The sequence below is a fragment of the Stegodyphus dumicola genome, chromosome 10 (assembly GCF_044657685.1).
Source record: "Stegodyphus dumicola isolate Sdum_Otavi_A_Nest chromosome 10, ASM4465768v1".
Lineage (NCBI taxonomy): Eukaryota > Metazoa > Arthropoda > Arachnida > Araneae > Eresidae > Stegodyphus > Stegodyphus dumicola.
This window is the reverse complement of record NC_140777.1, coordinates 86,925,046-86,943,961: the sequence shown is the minus strand read 5'-3', so window position 1 is coordinate 86,943,961 and position 18,916 is coordinate 86,925,046. Positions and strand designations below refer to the sequence as shown.

The window sequence follows — 18,916 nt, the reverse complement described above, 5'->3', positions numbered from 1 at the left end:
TTAGTCATTTATGACATTCCTAGATTTATCAAAATAAACTCACGTTTGTGAAAATTGCAACACCATGAAGGACTTCCGCGAGTGAGCTGAAATTTTCAGGAAATGCAAAGTAGCGCATGATATGCAAATGATTAGAATTGCAAATCCGTAGCGCATGCGTATGCTGAGCAGTGCCCTCTGAACGGCTGATGGATCCGAATAAATAGACGGCTGTAGCGAGGCGTGTATGGTTATCGGTGGTTATCTGCTAGTGGTAAACGTTAACTCAATCTGTACTTATGCCTCGTCGACGAAAGAGAGCGAGATTTGAACAACTTACAGAGTTTGAACGAGGGAGAATCATCGGCCTTCGTGAAGCTGGATTGTCGTATCGTGCAGTAGCCTCTCATGTGCAGCGTAACAGCAGCACAGTGATGCGCGTTTGGAAGCAGTGGACGGACGAGTGGACAACTCGGAAATCCAGGAGTGGACCCCGAAATGTGACGTCAGCTCGCGATGATAGACACCTGGTCCGCATGGCGCAGACAGACCGTACAGCTTCCTCTAGACAATTGGCAGCACTGTGGTCAATAGCTACAGGTGTTTCATTGTGTGCTTCTTCAATTCGTAGACATCTGCTGCAGTGTGGACTGCGCGCACGGACTCCTTTATACAGGATCCCCCTAACGCACGACCATCGCCGCCTGCGGCTACAATGGGCCAATCAGCATAGAGACTGGCGTGCTGATTGGCAGCATGTCGTGTTTTCTGACGAATCCCGCTTTAATTTGTGGTACCATGATGGCCGCATTCGTGTCAGACGCTATGCCGGTGAACGCCACCTTCCGGAGTGCATTATCGAACGCCACAGTGGACGAACACCCGGAGTTATGGTCTGGGGCGCCATAGCATATCATAGACGATCTCAATTGCTACGAATTGTGGGCAATCTGAACAGCAACCGGTATATCCGTGAAGTTCTACAGCCCGAAGCTGTTCCCTTCCTTCAAAGCTTGCCAGGCGCTGTATTTCAACAGGACAATGCCCGCCCTCATACTGCTCGGATTGTTAAATCCTTCTTTGCAGCGCAGCAGGTACAGCTTCTTCCTTGGCCTGCATGTTCCCCGGATATGTCGCCAATTGAACATGTGTGGGATGTCATTGGTCGGCGTCTTGCTCGTGATCCTCGTCCTGTTGCGTCTGCAGACGAACTTTGGGTACGCGTACAAACGTTATGGAATGCTCTTCCTCAGTCAGACATTCAAACTTTGTTTGACTCCATGCCACGTCGTGTAGCAGCACTTATTGTGGCGCGTGGTGGCCACACAAAATACTGATTCTGATCTCTTGTTCTTGTTTGTTTGCTTTGAACATTTAATCATTTATTTGTACCACTACCACTCAACTGTGTATTAAATTGCATTCAATTATGACGATTCCTTCTTGGTGTTGCAATTTTCACAAACGTGAGTGTATATAAACAAACTAAAGTTGACAATCATATGAAAATTTAGATGCATGAAATAAGTGGTGTTACTATAACTGCCATTATATGGCCAAACGTCAGACTTAGAATAGCATTTTATTGAACAAATATTCTTATCACATGGATGATAAGTATCATACATGGTATCCATTATTATTCAATATTTTATTTGATTGTTCATTTTTTGTGCAATCATTATTTAACTGTAGTCTTTAAATTAAGCTTCTAGAAGAATAGTTTTTTTTTTTTTTTTTTTTTTTTTTAATTTTCTAAAAAGGAGAAATTCCATTGATTTCATATATTTAATATACATAGTTGGAAAAACAAGCTTATCACATTAATTTATGAAAATAAAACATTTTACAAATATATATGCATTTTAAAATATTTCTCAACCAATTAACTATTTCAGAATAAGCTGCTTAAATCTCATCATTAATAATCAAATTCTTTTATACTAAATTAAGTTTTGTATGGGACTCCAGAAACTTTGCGAATTACTCTAATATTTCAGAAAATTTTTTAATTAATTTCTAGAGATTCAGCATGAAATATATATTCTCATTAAAATAAGTTTGAGTGATTTAAAAATAAATATTTAATTCATGTTAAGAATGTAAATATAGAAATTCCATTTCTGCATCAACATAAATGTTTGATGTTCATAAATATAATGATTGTGTGCAACATTTTATTGTAGACTGTGCAAAAAAAAGGGGAAGGACAGTTCTATATCTCTCATTCTACTAGGCTGATTGACAAAATTCAATGTGCATGTTTCATGACTTTGTCTGGAATGACATACCAAGATTTTTCCCTATTTCAATTCTACGACTCAAATTATGCCAGTCTGCCAAATTTTGTGAAAATCGCATGGTTGTCTTTTAAAAACTAAATCTCAAAATTTTAGCTCCTCAATGTTAATTGAATTTGATATATATTCATTGATATCTCTTTTTTTTTTTTATTAAATTTACTTGATGACTTCTTCGAAAATTTGAAATTTAGGCTTAATCCAAATATAATTTGCACATTTTTTATTATTTACTTTAAAAATTTGTATTTTTTAAATGATTTTTATAAATTTTTCGAAAAAAATTTTGAATTATAACCTATAAAATTTTTAACATCTTAAAGCAGATGTATTTCTAAGCATATCTGCAAAAAATTAGTTTTTTTTTATTCAGAATTTTGTAAGATATACGTGAATTTACATTTTGGCGGGTTTTGAAATTTGGCATATTTAATATAAACGATAATAACGAAAATGTGGTTTACGCACTTTGTTAAAAGTATTTGAAAGAATTAACAATGGACCTTTTCTCCTCTCGTGCATCAATGAAAAATAAGGAAAGTAAGTAGGTTACTATAAATTAAGAATTCCGCCAAGTGAATTATTGCCAGACATCTTTGGCAAACTGAAAAAAAATTCGCCAAGATAAATTTTTAAATTTCTCACTAAAAATTACAAAATTTAATATCTGGGCATAATTTGAGTCGCAGAATCAAAATATGGGAAAAAAATTGTTATTTCAGAAAAAGTCCGATTTTGTGTCAAAATACCTGTGAATAGATAGAATAATGCTATATATAAATCTAATATATATTTTAAGTCGTGCTTTGCATATAATCTAGAAAATATGCTCCTGTAATTAAAGCGTCATTATATATAGTTAGGGATAATTATTTCCTTTTTCCTGTGCATCTCCACTCACTGCTCACATAATTTATAAAAATTTATGCCCTAATCTTTCACCTCTCTGTTTTCCTTAATAAAATTTTCCTTGACATTCTGTGCGTCAGTTTTCAGTTTTGTGTTAAATTCCTCTTGTGATTTTCAACGAAGATGCATTTAAAAAACATTCAAAATACTCATCTTTTTTTTTTTTTTTTTTTTTTTTTTTCATTTGAGATATAAATTGTTGGAATATAAATGCAAGCTATTTGTGGTTTAATACTAATATGCAAATATATAAAAAAATTTCATAAAACTAAATATATTAATTCCTTTTAATTATTAAACAAATAAAATAAATATATATAATTTTTTGTTGTGACTAGATTATACAGAACACATGCATAAGCAAATGAAATTGACATTCTTTTATGTTATTTTGATTTAGTTTTCATAACATTCTGCTTTCCCCTCAGTATGCAACATAAAACCAGTTTGACTATCTTAACAGTTTATGTGTTCTTTGAAACATGTTGCAGAGCAAATCTTCACCCAAGCCTGTATGTCTTACAAGAGAAACTGATATAAATCAGATGTGACATAACATTTCTCATAAAAATAACTTGTTCAAGAAAAGGAACAAAATTCTTGTCTTCAAATACATTTTACAGGAACTGGAATTCTTTTTGTAGAAAGAGCTTGTTAATGTACTTGATTGTTTAAAAAAAAAAAAAAAAAAAAAAAAAAGGTTGTAAAATCATTTCAGGTTTTTATATGTTTAAGTTGCTTGATCTGTTAAATTACTCCAGTGTACTATTATTGGTTTTGGCGGTATTTCTTGATGTTCCTTTTGTCCTCCTTGGCTTTCATTGTCTGAAGCTGGCAAATCAAAACAGAATGACCAGCGTTTGTGCCACACCCTCCATCTGTTCCTGTATTTCTCCTAAATGAAATTCTCGATTTTTTGTTGGTTGCACTGGTATTGTTTTGTACATCATTTGTAATACCATTGATTTTCTTGTCACTCAGAGGCAAATGAGGATCCTTTTGTTTCCTTTGTGTTCCACTGCTACCTGTGTTGACGGATGCACTTTTCTAAAAAAGGAAAAAAGAATTATTTGTAACTCAAACACAGCCATTTTTTTAGTGTTTGTGTCCTGAGCTTTTAAATGTAAAATGGTACATATGTTCTCTAAGTAAAAATAATAAAGTAACTAAATACATACTCTTACAAACTATAAGAAATTATCCAAACATGATTAAAATTATTATATATTAATCAAGATTTAAAAAAATCGTTACAATCCCCGACTGGTGGGGCTTATTCTAATAAAATAGCTAAGAAAGTGGACAGCAGTTACTATACCTAACTATATATCTCAGCAACACCTTGAATTAACATAGCCGTTAAACATGCCTTCCTATCGAAACATATGATCAGAGAGCAGTCAAATGGTGTGGTTGGCTTAGAAAGATGTGTACAGGATAATTATAGTCCCAGAAAAGCTGAACTGTATGTGTCTGGCCCATTGTCTCGAAAAATGGTTTGGACATGCTATGGATAAGAACTTTGGGTGATCTGAGAGATTACCAAAGATGTCTGGCAATTTTAAGGCATGATTTCCAACATATTCACTCTGTTGGAGACATACGTAAAAGATAGAATAAGTCAGTTCCATATGTTGACTGGATAAATTTCTGAAGGTGAGAGAGAAGTGTGTCTTTTTACACTGACAAATGACTACATAGAAGCTACCCCACAATTATTGAAGATTTTGCTATAATGTGGACTCGATGTTTAGCAAAGAAGTTCTGTTTGCAACACTTCTAGTAATGATGCTTCAATTTCATCATGAGATAATTGTCACTAATATCATATATTAAGTTCAAAACCTCATAGGAGCATTCACACTAGCAAATAATCTGGGACTTGCGATCTAAGCCACAATGAATCAAGAAGAGCAAGTTTATATATATTCCAATCACGTCCATACTTTAAGCAAATTGCAGATCTTGTCAGGTACCTTTTTACTAAAAATAGCCATTTAAATTTAAAAGGAAAAGCAGTGAGCTCTGAAAAAGGCTGTTTACAGTGTAATATCTCGGAAGATTTTTCCCATTAAAATTTCAACAGATTGTATAAGAATTTAAAATATATAAAAATCAAATACATATTTTTAAAATTGCAGTACAGTCTTTGTATGTTATGTCTAATTTAACACTTTAAATAATTTTAAGTTTACCGCTGTGATTAGTCTAATAATTTGAGAATTATAGCCTCCAGAAATGGACCGCAAATTCAGTTACGTACAAAGTAAACCCCAAAAAGAATTACCTTACAATGCAAAACAATATCACAACAATGCAATGAAAAGGATTTAAATATTTGCAGAAATTTAGAACATCACTTCTTCCTTAAGAACTGCACAAACCAGGCAGTGCAATCCTCAAGATCAGGGAAAACTAGCACTTGTTGCCATAGTACAGTACAAGACTTTGTACTACGTCATTAAACTTTTTTTTTTTTTTTTTTTTTTTTTATGGCACGGAAAGCCCCTTTCAGAATGTCTGTAGCTTGGTGTTCTTGCCAAAGCTTGGGTTCTGTAACTAGATATAATTTCCTTCCTTGAATTCTTTCCCCGTTGAGATGACGTCGGATCTAGTTTTCATGTTTTCAGTCACTGTGTGAACCGAGAAATGTATTTTAAATGGATGTGCAGATCTTCCAGGTACTATTTAGATGAAAGAGGTGTGCCCGGCGCTGTTAGAAGGGAACATTTTGTGTTCTTGTGAACTGCACTGGAATAAGCAGAATAAGGCATTTTTTAGTCCCAGTTTTGTTGACTCTAGGTTACGAATAGTAAGAGATGGTTCAATAACTACACGATTAAACCTCTCCACCATGTTCTCTTACTGTAGATATAAAATAATGGTGTGCGTCTTTTCTAAATCGAGAATCCCCCAAAGTTTTTTGAATGTGGTAGATGTGAAACCGAGTTTTCTATTAGAGCTAGAACCATGGTTGAAATTTCTTTATCAAGCTTCCAATCATTCACCAAAATAATCCATGACACCTAGGGTCACATGCAGTCACAAGAGTAACCTTACGTAAATTAGATACCCATCCAAATATCAAACGAATACGGCATTGAAAAATGATGACGCTGAAAGCATGTGCGTGTGCTCAACTGGGAGATAAAATCATTCTAGAAAAAAGTCGCATAGTTTGAGAAATGTCGGAAGCATTTTCAAGTAATGTACGCATAGATTCATAAAATATAAAACTGTAAATTTTCCGCAACTAGATTTTTATATAAAAAGATGCAATTTGTAGCTTTCTAAAACAACATTCCCCCCTCAATGACGGGCACTTGCCTATAACGGTTTTGGCCACTCCTAAGGCCAGAAGTAGTGGCCATTTTATTGTGGAGGCACATAATAGGCGGTCTCCGTTACCTCCTATGAAAGGTCAGACAATTTTTACATCCATGCCTTCTGCAGGATTCGAACTCGGGCCCTTCGGTATCGCAGTCAGGCCTCCCTAACCACTATACCGCCTGGGGAGGGGGGGCTAAAACAATGATATCTCTTCGAGATGTTAATAAAACATTGAATATTTTAATATCTCTTTTTCAAATGCAATACTTCATTTTTAATCCTAGTATGTCTGCTCAGTGAAACATTTCGTTGCCATACTCAATCATACCAAATGCCATACTCAATTTCCGCCAACGTCGAAAATTATCTCATGTATGTTCACTGTAACTGGTCAGTTTCTCTGTTCTGCCAACCTTGGCATAAGTCTGAAAACTTCAGCTATAAATTTTAAACTTTCTGTCATAGCCATAAAGCGAAATCATTGCCAACAAATGAAGTTTTGCCACACTACGACTTAAATGTCAGAGTTGCGATTGTCATCAATAACTATTAATCAAATTGCGACATAGCAGTACATAATTCTTAATGCTATATATAGGCGATTTACATTGTAAGGATTATGTTAATTTTATTAACAGTTAAATTTTAAGTTCCTTTCCTGTCAAATTCTTAACTTCAACTTACTACTTCCGGCCAGAACGTAGTTTTCGAATCTTGCTGAATATTTAATGAGGAGGAGCGGTATTTAAACCACGAAGTTACTTACAGAATCAGAGTTTCTGATTTACACGCGTCTGCCTTTTTGGCCACTCTCTCTCTAAAAGCTGTTATTACGCTCGGCCGTACTCAGGCCCTTGCTAAGCTTCGTAGTCAAATAAGTTAAGGGGCCAACTCGATCTGAATCTTGACAGCTTCGGATATATTTCTTTAGTTAATCTTAGTTTTAGTTTAATTCTTAGTCTCTTAAGTTCAAGCCCAAGTGTCGGCTTTGTTTGTACACTCCCAGGCGGAGTTTTGTTAAATCTTATTGGAATAATAAAGGGTTAGTTACCCTTCTATATTGTTGTTTCTTGTTACACGAACTTAAGCGATTATTCGCTTATCAGTTCTTAAGATTCTTCACTTCCAACATTAACTGACACATAAGTGTTTATTTTTTGCATAGAATTGCAATATTCTGAATAATATCGTAAATTTGTGTTCAAAATTCAAAGAAAAAAACAATTTACCTTCTTGAAAGATGATACGACCATGTTTCTGGCCTTCTTATCCATCACACAATGAAAAATAAAAATACAAAATCCCTAGAAAGAAATTTAACACTATATGAATAGTTTCATTTGCCCTGATTTTCTGTTTAACAAAATATTCGCTGAACAGGGATAACAAGTATATTTCCATTCGCTTTACATACCTGCAGTGAGTTGAATATGGCAAATAAATATCCTGCAACTTCAAAATGCTGTCCTACATACAAAAATCCAAATACCCATGTCAGTCCTAGAACTGGAAACAGAATGAGGGTAACACGCAACCATCTCCTACGTAAACAAAAGGAATACATTTTCTCAACATTAAACATTTTGGTATGCATTTTATTCAACTTATTATGTAGATTACAAACTTACATCACTAAAGCGGTATGATCATCTTTTATCGAAATGTGACTTGCTTTCCATTGTGCTAAAATCAGCGCAGCTGTATTCACCTGTGAAATAAAAAAACAAAACAATAATTACAGAGGCTGTTCACACATTTTTTAGACGATGTATATTGTATTCACAAAACTAAATTACATAAAATTCTTGTGTTTTAAATGTTCTATTTGACATCCCTTATTCTGAACTATCGACACCGCAATTTCCAGGATAATAATGCCTTTTGAAGTGGCAGAAGAGGTATTCTATCCCATTCCTCCCGAACAGCTTTCCATAGTCCTGTTAGGGTTTTGGGACAACGTTTGGATAATGCAGTTTTTAAAAGTCCGAAAGCACAAAAATCCATAGGTGACACATCGGGAGATTTAGTAGGGATATCAGGCCTTGATACCAGTTTTTTGTTCCATTTCTTTTAGGAAATTTACAGTGGATTTTGATGTGTGACTGCTAGCTTTGTTCTGATGGAGTCTCACAGATTGATGACACTGTAGGTAAAGCGATGATATTTCATTCAGAAAAATTGGCGATAAAATATGTTCCTGATAGTATTTGGAGTTAATCTTGACATTTTTCTACACTCTTTTTGTTTTTAACTTGCCATTATAAGAAAAACCAGTAACAATCATGAATCCCTTAGAAAAACTTTCTTTCGATTCTTTGAACCATGTACTTAAATTTTTTTTTCTCCCGTTTTATGATAATAAATGGCTCTTTTTTTGTTACAGTCATTTAAATACACCCATGCTTCATCTATTGTGACAATTGTTTTCCATTTTTCTTTGGATAAGTGTTTCTCATATAGAATTTTGCAGCGTGTCCTGCGTTGAGCGATATGCTTTGGAAGAAGACGATGCACATTGCGTTTTTTCGCTTTCTTAAGATTTAAATCAACGTTTATCATTTTGTTTACAGTGGACACCGAGCATTTTAACGATTTTGCAACTGTCCTTTGACTAGGGGGATTTTCTTTTAACATTAAACAACGTACCTTTGCCATAGTCGAAGATGTTCGTTTTTTCCTTGGATACTTGTTTGGAATTTTTTCCCACTTGAGGCTCCAATTTGAAGTTGTTTTTTTTTTTTTCCTTTCTTGTTGATGATATTACCTATCGACGCTTTAGATATCACAAAACCATGACTCTCACATCATTTTTGGATAATGGAGTATGCATATTTCTCTTCGGAAAGAGCGTAAATGTAGCCTTCGAGCCACTGCTTTGTTAAATTTGCCATTTTGAATAAAAAGAAACCTTTCAAGCCCCAAAGGATAATTTTGACTTTTAAAAACATAGTACAATTGCAATTACTCTTTTGCGGCAAACAATTTTTTATTACCGCTTACCAAAATCGTATAAAATATGTGCGAACAGCCTCTGTATGTGCATCCTTTTATATTAAAAAAAAATGTTCTGTGCTTTCCAATTGTAATAAAAGCTATTTAAGACCCTATTACGTAAGACAACGCGTCTTTGCAAGAAGCCTGTGAAACCATTCTTAAAATGAACGAAAGCAAATCAGAGTACGTGTAGCCGATCGGTACCACAGAATAAGAAATACAAGCACCAGATACAATTAAATATCAGATTTAATTTTAATCGAAAGCGCTCGAGAGAATAACATCGAGTTTCCTTTGTCTGCCATCGATCACATTATCGCACTTTTAATCCATATATTAATTGCATGTGCAGCAGCCACAAGCATGCAAGATTTCCGAATTTCATCTCGAACTCGTGTCCAAGACATGCTTCTGTCACGTTTCAATTAACGTGCTTTTGTCGCAACAATTTTCTCTACTGATTATTGTATAAACCTGACGCCTATTGTTCGCAAGAAATTGTTGCCGGTTGCCAAACGGTGGGGATGACTGGATGCCAAGCGCATGTAATTTGCCCGACTTTACTGAATCGAATTATGCGTAAGTCATAGCTAGAAGCCTGAAAATAATATTTTATTCCAGCGCCTTATTTCTCTAATGATTACACATCTGATAAAGCAAATAATTAAAAAAAAAAAAAAAAAAACTAAGCAAAAAAATGAAAATAGATGTAAAGCAAAAGCTTAGTTATTACATTATTTAGCCACTTTAATAAACGTTATTTTCAGGTATTTATTATTTCATTTTAATGTAAATGGAAAATTTTCATCAAAGTAAACAAAAAATATTAATATCCATCAAGGCTTCGGCACTAGGACAAAATCTTGACTCTAATCGGAACCCTAAATAAGGTCAGCTCTAGTATTTTAATTTATTTAACTATTTATCTACAATTTAATTTATTGATTTTTCTTTATTTACATTTTATTTAGTTTTTATTATTATCCCAAAGAGGCGGTAGCCCAAAAGGGCTATTAGTCTCAAAACGGCATTTTGTGGCGTATCACTATAAACGGGGAATCACTTTTTAAATTGTCGCCACCAAATATTATCGTCCTGTACTACATTTAAAGAAATTAAATGTACTTTAACGGATTTTTGATTAACAAACTCAACGATTTCAAAGCAAGCAGTGGCAACACGGTACAAGAAAAACATTTTTATCTCCAGCGCGCGAGACTGTCTATCGGAAATTCTAAAAATAGGCTGTTTTAAAAATGTTTTGTGATTTTGCTGTTGAATTGAATTTTATAGGCTATTAAATGTAGCGTGAAACGTAATATTTAAGAGATAAAGTTAACGCATAAAACGTATATTTTTGTCCCAAAGCAACATTAACCCAAATGCTCTCGAAACATGTATGTGTATGTAAATGAAAAAAATGCCCCTTTTGGAGTAATATTTCTTAGTCTTCTTTTATTTCGCGAAATTAAATATTTCCGAGAATGACCAATAAGGCTAATTTCGAGCGTTTTCCGTAAATATTTAATTTTTATTGTAGTTGTTAGAACATTTCTTATATTTAAATAATTTTTATTCTATTTTCGTTAGAATTTTCTCAAAAATGCATCACAAAGAAATCGTGTTCGAAAATTTAAACAAAAGTATTGAACTTTGAATTTCCCCGAGTATTAATTATCTCACTACTTCTGGAATACGATATAGGTCGTTTTCCGAAATTACATATAGCTGCCTTTCGTTGCTGTCAAAGTAAACGAACACTTTTTTTCGGGGGGGGGAGGGCTATTTAATAAAGAAATATTTGTATGAACAATGTCATATATTAAAAGGCAGTCCAATTAACTAGAAATCTTTTTTTAAAATAAATGTACTGAATTTATTTTCAGAAATTCGTTTTCCCGAATTGGCTTGTAAATCTAAATAAAATAAATAAATAAATAAAAAGATATACAACTGTTAAAGATGCACAATTAATTTTTATTTAGTTTCGTACTAGTTATTTGTGTCAAGGCTTTGTTTCTGATATACATCCCTCTTGAAATGTTAATACAAATCCTTGAATGCGTAAATTTTCGTGAAATTGTTAGCTGAAATCTCCGACTAAGAAAGTTTAGCCAAATTTATTTTTAATAGCTTTAAATGTGAAAATCTCGACTTAAATTGACAATAATGCTGTTAGTTAAAGTAAATTTTATCTCATTTATACTTCAGCAGATGCAATATGATCAAAAGACGTATTAAGGATATACTGGACCCCCTCCCCCCCAAAAAAGCAATAAATTTATATCTAACCAATAAAATGCAAGCCACTGGTCCCATAAATGCCCATATTGTTCCTTTTTCAACAGATAACCAGCATCTGAAATGGAGAATATATTAAAATACATATATATGGATATATAAATATATTAAAATACACAAAAAAATTTTTCACTTAACGTTTTTTACAATTTTTACACAATTTTTCAATAGAACACACATTTCACATTACAAACAATTTACATTTTTTATTCACAATACCACTTAACTTTATTTTCCTTCAAGCAAACTTTACATATCTTGATTGGCTCAGCTACTTAACTCCCTAAATAATTGATAATTACTACTTTTAGGATTTTTAATTTTTTTAATATTAATGTTTACAACAAAATTTTTAATATAACAAAGATAGCAGCTTGACACTCAACTTTACCTACATAAGTGCCATCTATATAATTTGAAGAACACACTTACTTCTCTTTAACAACACTTTTGCAGACCCCAACACTCCTATAGTAGGTAGGTTAGAATTAAAACTTACTATTTACTTGCTTTAAGTATTTTTTTAAAAAAAAATTATCTAGTATTTAAGTATTTTCTAAGTATGAAATTATATTTTTAAATATATATTTGTTTTCTTAAAAATTGTGAATTAGTTCTTTTTGTTTCTTATTGGTTTATATGAATTATGTCTAGTTCTTTTTTAGTTTCTTTTTATTGATATGCATATTCGTGTCGGGGAGGTTTCTGTAGACAAGGGTTTCTAAAATACATTGGTTTCTAGATTATTTTTTATTTTTTATAAAAAATTATTTTTTTTTTAAATTTAATTTTTTTAAAAAAAGTTTAATTTAATACTTAACTTAACTTGCTTGTTTCTCATAAGACTTCATTAGTATTTTCCTTTTAAAACTTTATTCTTAAATTTAATTCTTAAATGTTAATTTCTAAGGATACCACTTTATTGGTATTTCTTTTTACTTTTGGTTTTCACTTTTACCTTGCCTACATGAATGACGAAACACGAATTGAATGATTGGAGAGTTAGGTTGGAGGCAACTTCCCCTTGATAAGTCTGTCTCCTGCCTACTCAACAGTCATTCACTTATGCATTTTTAAAAAAATTGTTTAGTTTAATTTTAATTTGCTAAATTAGTGAATTTATTTTCATGGATTAGTTTTGCACTTGATTTGCTTATGCTTCTGAATTTAAATGATACTGTAGATTAGTTCGAGAATTACATCTTTTATATGTTTGCACATTTTTTAAAAATTATTTTGGCTTTTTTTCTTTTTTTAGGCTTTAAATTTGCTTTTTTACTTTTATACGTGTTTGTTATAATTTAAATTTAAATTTGTTTAAATTTAAATTTCATTCCTTGCAGCAATGGTGCAAAGAATATTTAATTAAATTTGTATTTAAATTTAATTTTTTTTAATTAAATTCAATTTATTCTTATTAAAATACATTCAGATATTTGCAGAAATTATCCTGTACATGTAATATAGCATGCAAAAACTGTTTTCTAGTTTTTCCGTATTTATTTAACAGTACACAGCAATAAAGCATATTTCATTTATTGTAAATGTTTTTAATTGTAAATAATATAAATGTTTAATAGTAGAAAATAAGTGTTTTGAATGTAAATAGAAAATATTCCCTTGCCTGATTATGACGCACCGTATTGTCGAAAACGGCCTCCAAAGACAAAAATAGACAATTCCTTTTTCATCAGATTAATGCGGCGACAAATGGTATGTTTATTATTATTATTTTATGTTTTCTTTAAATTATACATCATTTAAAGTTAGCAACAAGAGCTCAAAATAAAAAAAAGAAAAAAAGAAAAAAAAAAAAGAAAGGAAAAAGATGCAAGGTGTCAGCTGTAATCGTTTTCGATCGTCTGTTTTGTGACGGTTCCTTTTGCGTTCGACGTGTAAGACTTTTTTGAAATAAAAGTTTTTTTCTTGGAATATAAATTTCAAGTATATTTCGTTGAAATTTTGACAAGGCAAGCTTGGCTCGGATTAGAACCTTTGAAAGAAAAATGGTAAGTGAAGCCTTTTTTTTTTTTTTTTTTTTAATTTAGAACTTTAATACATATTTGCAGATAGTTTCTTTTAGTTTTCAAAACGTAGAGTGCTTCCAAAATAAAGATGAAAGCTACAGTGTCTCAAAAAAGTGATGAGACACTTGTGCTTTACAAAAGGAAACTGCAATAAAATTAATTTAAAAAACATGTAAAATTTTTTGTCGGTGTGTTTCATACTTAAATTTAGTAACAATTATTACATAACATACATTTTCTCAAAATATTAAAATATTAATTTAATAAAAATACAATTGTTTAGAACGGAGCAGAAAATGGCTCACTTAAGTGATGGGACACTTACTTTTCCATCAAATATTTATCCAAAAATTTTACTTTTTAAAAGGTTTTAATATTTTGTTGGATTTCCTTTTACTTTTAAAACATGATTTAATCTTCTTGGGATGGATTCGACTAATTTTTTTGTGATTTCTGGATTTCCCCATTCTTCTTGAAGCACCGATTTTAATTGTTGTTTTGAAGAAATGGTGTGTTTGCGAATTCTTGATTCCAATTCTTGTCAAATATTCTCTATAGGATTTAATTGTGGAGATTGTGGGGGTGTTTTTATTATTTCAGGACAGTTATACAGCAGCCAGAGTCTAACGTTTAAAGCACTGTGCTTGGGGTCATTGTCCTGGTAGAATTTAAAATCGTTATGAAGGTTCAGTTTTCGTGCTGAATATTTCAAATTTTGATTTAAAATGTCAATATACTTGCACTGATCCATTATACTGTCAATAAAAACAAGATTACCAACTCCAGCGGACGACATACACCCCCATACCATAACTCCTCCTCCACCATGTTTTACTGTTGGCACCAAGTTCTGTTTACGAAATTCTTCTCTGGGTTTTCTCCACACCAAGATTCTACCGTCAGAACCAAATATATTAAATTTACTCTCATCTGGAAATATAACTTCATTCCAGTAATCAGAATTCTTATTTATGTCGGATTTTGCGAAAGCCAGTCTGAGTTTTTTATTCTTTTCACTTACGAAGAATTTTTTCCTAGCTGCTCTACCGTGATATCCAGTAGATCGAATTACTCTTCTAATAGTCTCAGAATTAACAATTACTCCATATAATGCTTGTAAATCAGCAGCAACTTTAGGATTTTTTTTTTAAATATTTCGAACGATAATTCGCTTTATTCCATTGGATAGCTTTGATGGTCGGCCAGGTCTTCTTTTATCCTGAATCATATGATTCTTTTTATATCGTTTAATGATATTGAAAACTGTTGAATGACTGAAGTTAACTGTTTCAGTAGTTTCTATAATAGATTTTCTACGTTCAATATGCAAATTAATAACTAATTTTCGAATTCCAGGCAAAGTTTCTTTTCGTTTAGCATTCATGGCTGCACAGAACTAAAAAACACAAAAATTCCAAAACAAACTGGAGAGAAATACTGCAGACGATTTTATAAATTATTGGCAATTGCTTTTGAGTAAAAATAAAGACCCCAAAAGATATTTTTAATGCTTACTTCAGACGATTTTTGTTGCATAGTAGTGTCCCATCACTTAAGTGAGCCAATTCCTGCTCCGTTCTAAACAATTGTATTTTTATTAAATTAATATTTTAATATTTTGAGAAAATGTATGTTATGTAATAATTGTTACTAAATTTAAGTATGAAACACACCCACAAAAAATTTTACATGTTTTTTAAATTTATTTTATTGCAGTTTTCTTTTGTAAAGCACAAGTGTCCCATCACTTTTTTGAGACACTGTATATGTATTTTCAGGCCTGTAGTTTCTGTATTTTTGCAAAACTTATTATACTACTGCTACGCTTGTTGTATCCGTGTTGTAAAATTCGCAAAGTTTAAACTTTTAAAAACTTATCACGTTTATAATTTAGAAAAAAATATTATATCAAACGCATTCAACTTGGGTCCCAAAACCCTAACAGACATGAAGCTAATTATTGCTATATCTGAAACAAAGTCGTAAGAAGATTAAAAATAAACTTTTCAGTTAAACAGAACTTTGAACACAAAGGCAATCTCTTGTGCTACAATATAATCCAAAACCTCGTAGTAATGCAACTAAGTAGAACAGTCAAATTTAAATCAAACGTTGATCAAGAACTACACAACTAAATATTACTAAAATTTGGCTCTTTACTCTACCGGAGCATCAGAATTAAAGTATCGCGGCGATAGAACGAACAACCGAATCATTACAACTATCAGAGATAGCAGGAAACTAACAAGTGTAGCGCACACGCGATGCCAGAAACACTGTAGTTTCAGTCCTCTAGAAAGAGTAAGATCCGAATATTTGGAGTTCCGTTACGGTCCTGATAATTAGAATTCTATGGTACGTATCCAATGTTAGCAATAAAGGGATATCTCTAGCAAATATCCAAAAAGATTTAACAGGTATATAGTCATAAACTTTTGTTTCCCAATGTTATAATTCAATCGTCAAATAATGATTAAATTTTTTTTTTAAATCCCAAAACCTCAGTTTAAACACTGGCTACTCATATGCATTCTAGCGGGGAAAGTTATAGTAAAGGCTGAAATTATGAATAACTGATTAATTAACATATAGTTCCTTATAATTTTTTAAATGTGCAATAACGTCTCCCGCAAGTGCTCATTAAATATCTCATGGCAGTTAGTTCGTTGCTATGCCTCAATCCGCTTGCTATTTTTACTACGGCAACTCGGGTAAATCTAGGAGGGAAAAAGGATCAGTTTGTGCTCATTTTTCAGCATGAAATTATTTTTTTTTTCTTGAGATACTTTTGGCAACAGAAATTCATCTGTGACATTTTTTTCTCTTTCTCTGACAACAATGCAGTTGGTCCCAATTCATTTACGTCTGGTCAGAATAATAGCATAGATGTAGCCAAGATGTAGATGTGTAAAGCCATCTAATTCATTTATGTCTGGTCATAACAATAGCATAGATGTAGCCAAGATGTAGATATGTAAAGCCATCTAATTCATTTATGTCTGGTCAGAATAATAGCATAGAGAGCTTCCTAAGAGTTTAGTTCTATCATTTCAAAGACAGAGGCAGGAGTATCACTGAGTATCGAGGAGGTAATCATAAATTTAGGCTTGAAACTGAAGACAAACTCTAAACTATAAGCCATGAACCAACTGGAGTCTTTGCCAGTGGCTGTTACTGGAAGGAGTCTTTTGCCAAATAAATGAAATTAAAACTCTGAAAATAGTCAAGTAAAATGTGCAAAATCTTCCCAAAATGTTTCCAGATCGAATTTCAGGAGATATGTCTATTCAGCCGAGTTCTTTATTTATAAACATCAAATAAAACGCCTTGAACATGGGTGATCAAAGAAAGCAGGCTTGAGATAGGGACAAAACATTACAATTCTACATGGGTTCTTCTGGAGGTTCAGTGGGTGATTGACACTACAACTGAAAAAAGACAGTTCTCGTTCTTCGACAATGATGCAAGACCTTAACAACATATAACATAAGAGATCTGGATTGGAGAGAATAACAATGAACACAATGCAAGTACTATACTCTTCGAATTTAAGCCCATGTGTCCATTGTTATCCTGTATTTCACCTCATCAGCTGAAGAGGACTGTACGCCATTCTAATGTCAATTCTTCGCATGCGGGCTTGGGTACAGAAATCCAAGTTGGAAACAAAATATGAAATACAAGTCAGTTAAAGTGTTTCACTGATGTTCACTGAAATGATTAAAAGGGAGGTCAAAGGGACTCCTGGAACAACAAGGACTCCTGGACTTCTGGAAACTTCTTCTTCTAAATCTAACAAATATTTCTTCTTGGGAATTACAAACATCCTTTGAATGTTTTGGCAGGTATCAGTAAAAAAGAACGAAACGGTTTTGGCATGGATGACGCAAACTATTTCTGTGTCGTAACTGCTTATTCACAATAATTTTTTCTATTAAAGGAGAAACGATTTCTCTTCAAAATATATATAACTCCATTAAATTAACAATCATATAAGCCTGCATTTCGCTAATTAATTTAGATTTTATTGACATTAGAAGTGGACTTCGAACTTTTCTTTCCAGGTACATTGTAACTATTCTGAAAGCGGAAAGTTTCAACTTTATTGAAACAGAAAGGAGATGGGGATGAGACGTGTATGAGGCCATACTGAACATTTCTTATGAATGCAAATAAAAATCTTTTCATTACAATTGACAAAATGCTAGTTTTGTAAAATTCACTCTTTCGCGAATATTGAAATAAACTTACGCTCCATCAGTTCCGTAATACATTGGCCGAGTGGCAGCTGTTATTGCAACAACAATCATAGGAAACCCTGAAACATTAATCAATAGATGAATAAAACTAAGGTGGAAATCTAAAATACATAAAATCACTAATTATACAATCTTTGCAAATTTCAAAATCAAAAAATTTGTACAGTAAATTAGTAATTTCGGAGAGTACTTTCTGATTATGCAAACGTCCACGGAAAAGATACTGAAGAAGCAATGCACTATGTCTCCGAAGATATTTGTGTGGCAACCCATGATGTCATCAAAAATATTTGTGTGACAACCTATGTGCACGCGTAGTACACGTGTATTTAAATACGCATGAATTAGCACTCTTTTGCACTGAATGCATTCGTTTTAGTCGCAACGAATTATAATGGTACTTGTCGAGTCTGTCTTCTTTTATTTTCATTATGTTGAAATTTCAACTATTCTTGGACCAATGTGATCGTGTCAGGTGCACAATGCCGAGGTTGGCCGCGATGTTGAGTTTGTGCAGTTCTCTGACTGCACAATCTTAATATTTTAATGAAAACAGACAGCTGTGTAGATGTGGAAAATAAGAGCTTAAAAAATTTACAGACGGTTTCTTTAGAAAAAGTTAAGTATTTCATTTTTTTTAATGAATATAAAAATATAAACGGCGCTAGATGCGTCATTGAAGTAGGCGATGCCTCGTTGAAGTAGATTTAAAGGTACGCAAATGTTTATTTCTAAATCTAACAAATATTTCTTTCGGAAGTAGCCAACGTGTTCTCGAATGCTCTCCAAAATCGCTAACCAATCCGTGACTTTTTTG

The 18,916-nt window shown here is 32.6% G+C and overlaps 1 protein-coding gene across 2 annotated transcripts in view; it reads right to left on the bottom strand.

Annotated features, from left to right (window-relative positions):
* Positions 1-3,457: 3,457 nt before the first annotated feature.
* LOC118195614 (adhesion G protein-coupled receptor L1-like) overlaps positions 3,458-18,916 on the bottom strand; it is a 211,595-nt gene continuing 196,136 nt past the window's right edge. For both annotated transcript variants that reach the window (XM_035366950.2, XM_085825215.1), the window contains 6 exons: positions 18,092-18,158; positions 11,805-11,871; positions 8,147-8,226; positions 7,933-8,059; positions 7,748-7,822; positions 3,458-4,235 (listed from right to left, as the gene is read on the bottom strand). In XM_035366950.2, coding sequence (XP_035222841.2) covers positions 3,957-4,235; positions 7,748-7,822; positions 7,933-8,059; positions 8,147-8,226; positions 11,805-11,871; positions 18,092-18,158 — 695 coding nt within the window. In that variant the 3' untranslated portion in view covers positions 3,458-3,956. The remainder of the gene's footprint in view (positions 4,236-7,747; positions 7,823-7,932; positions 8,060-8,146; positions 8,227-11,804; positions 11,872-18,091; positions 18,159-18,916) is intronic.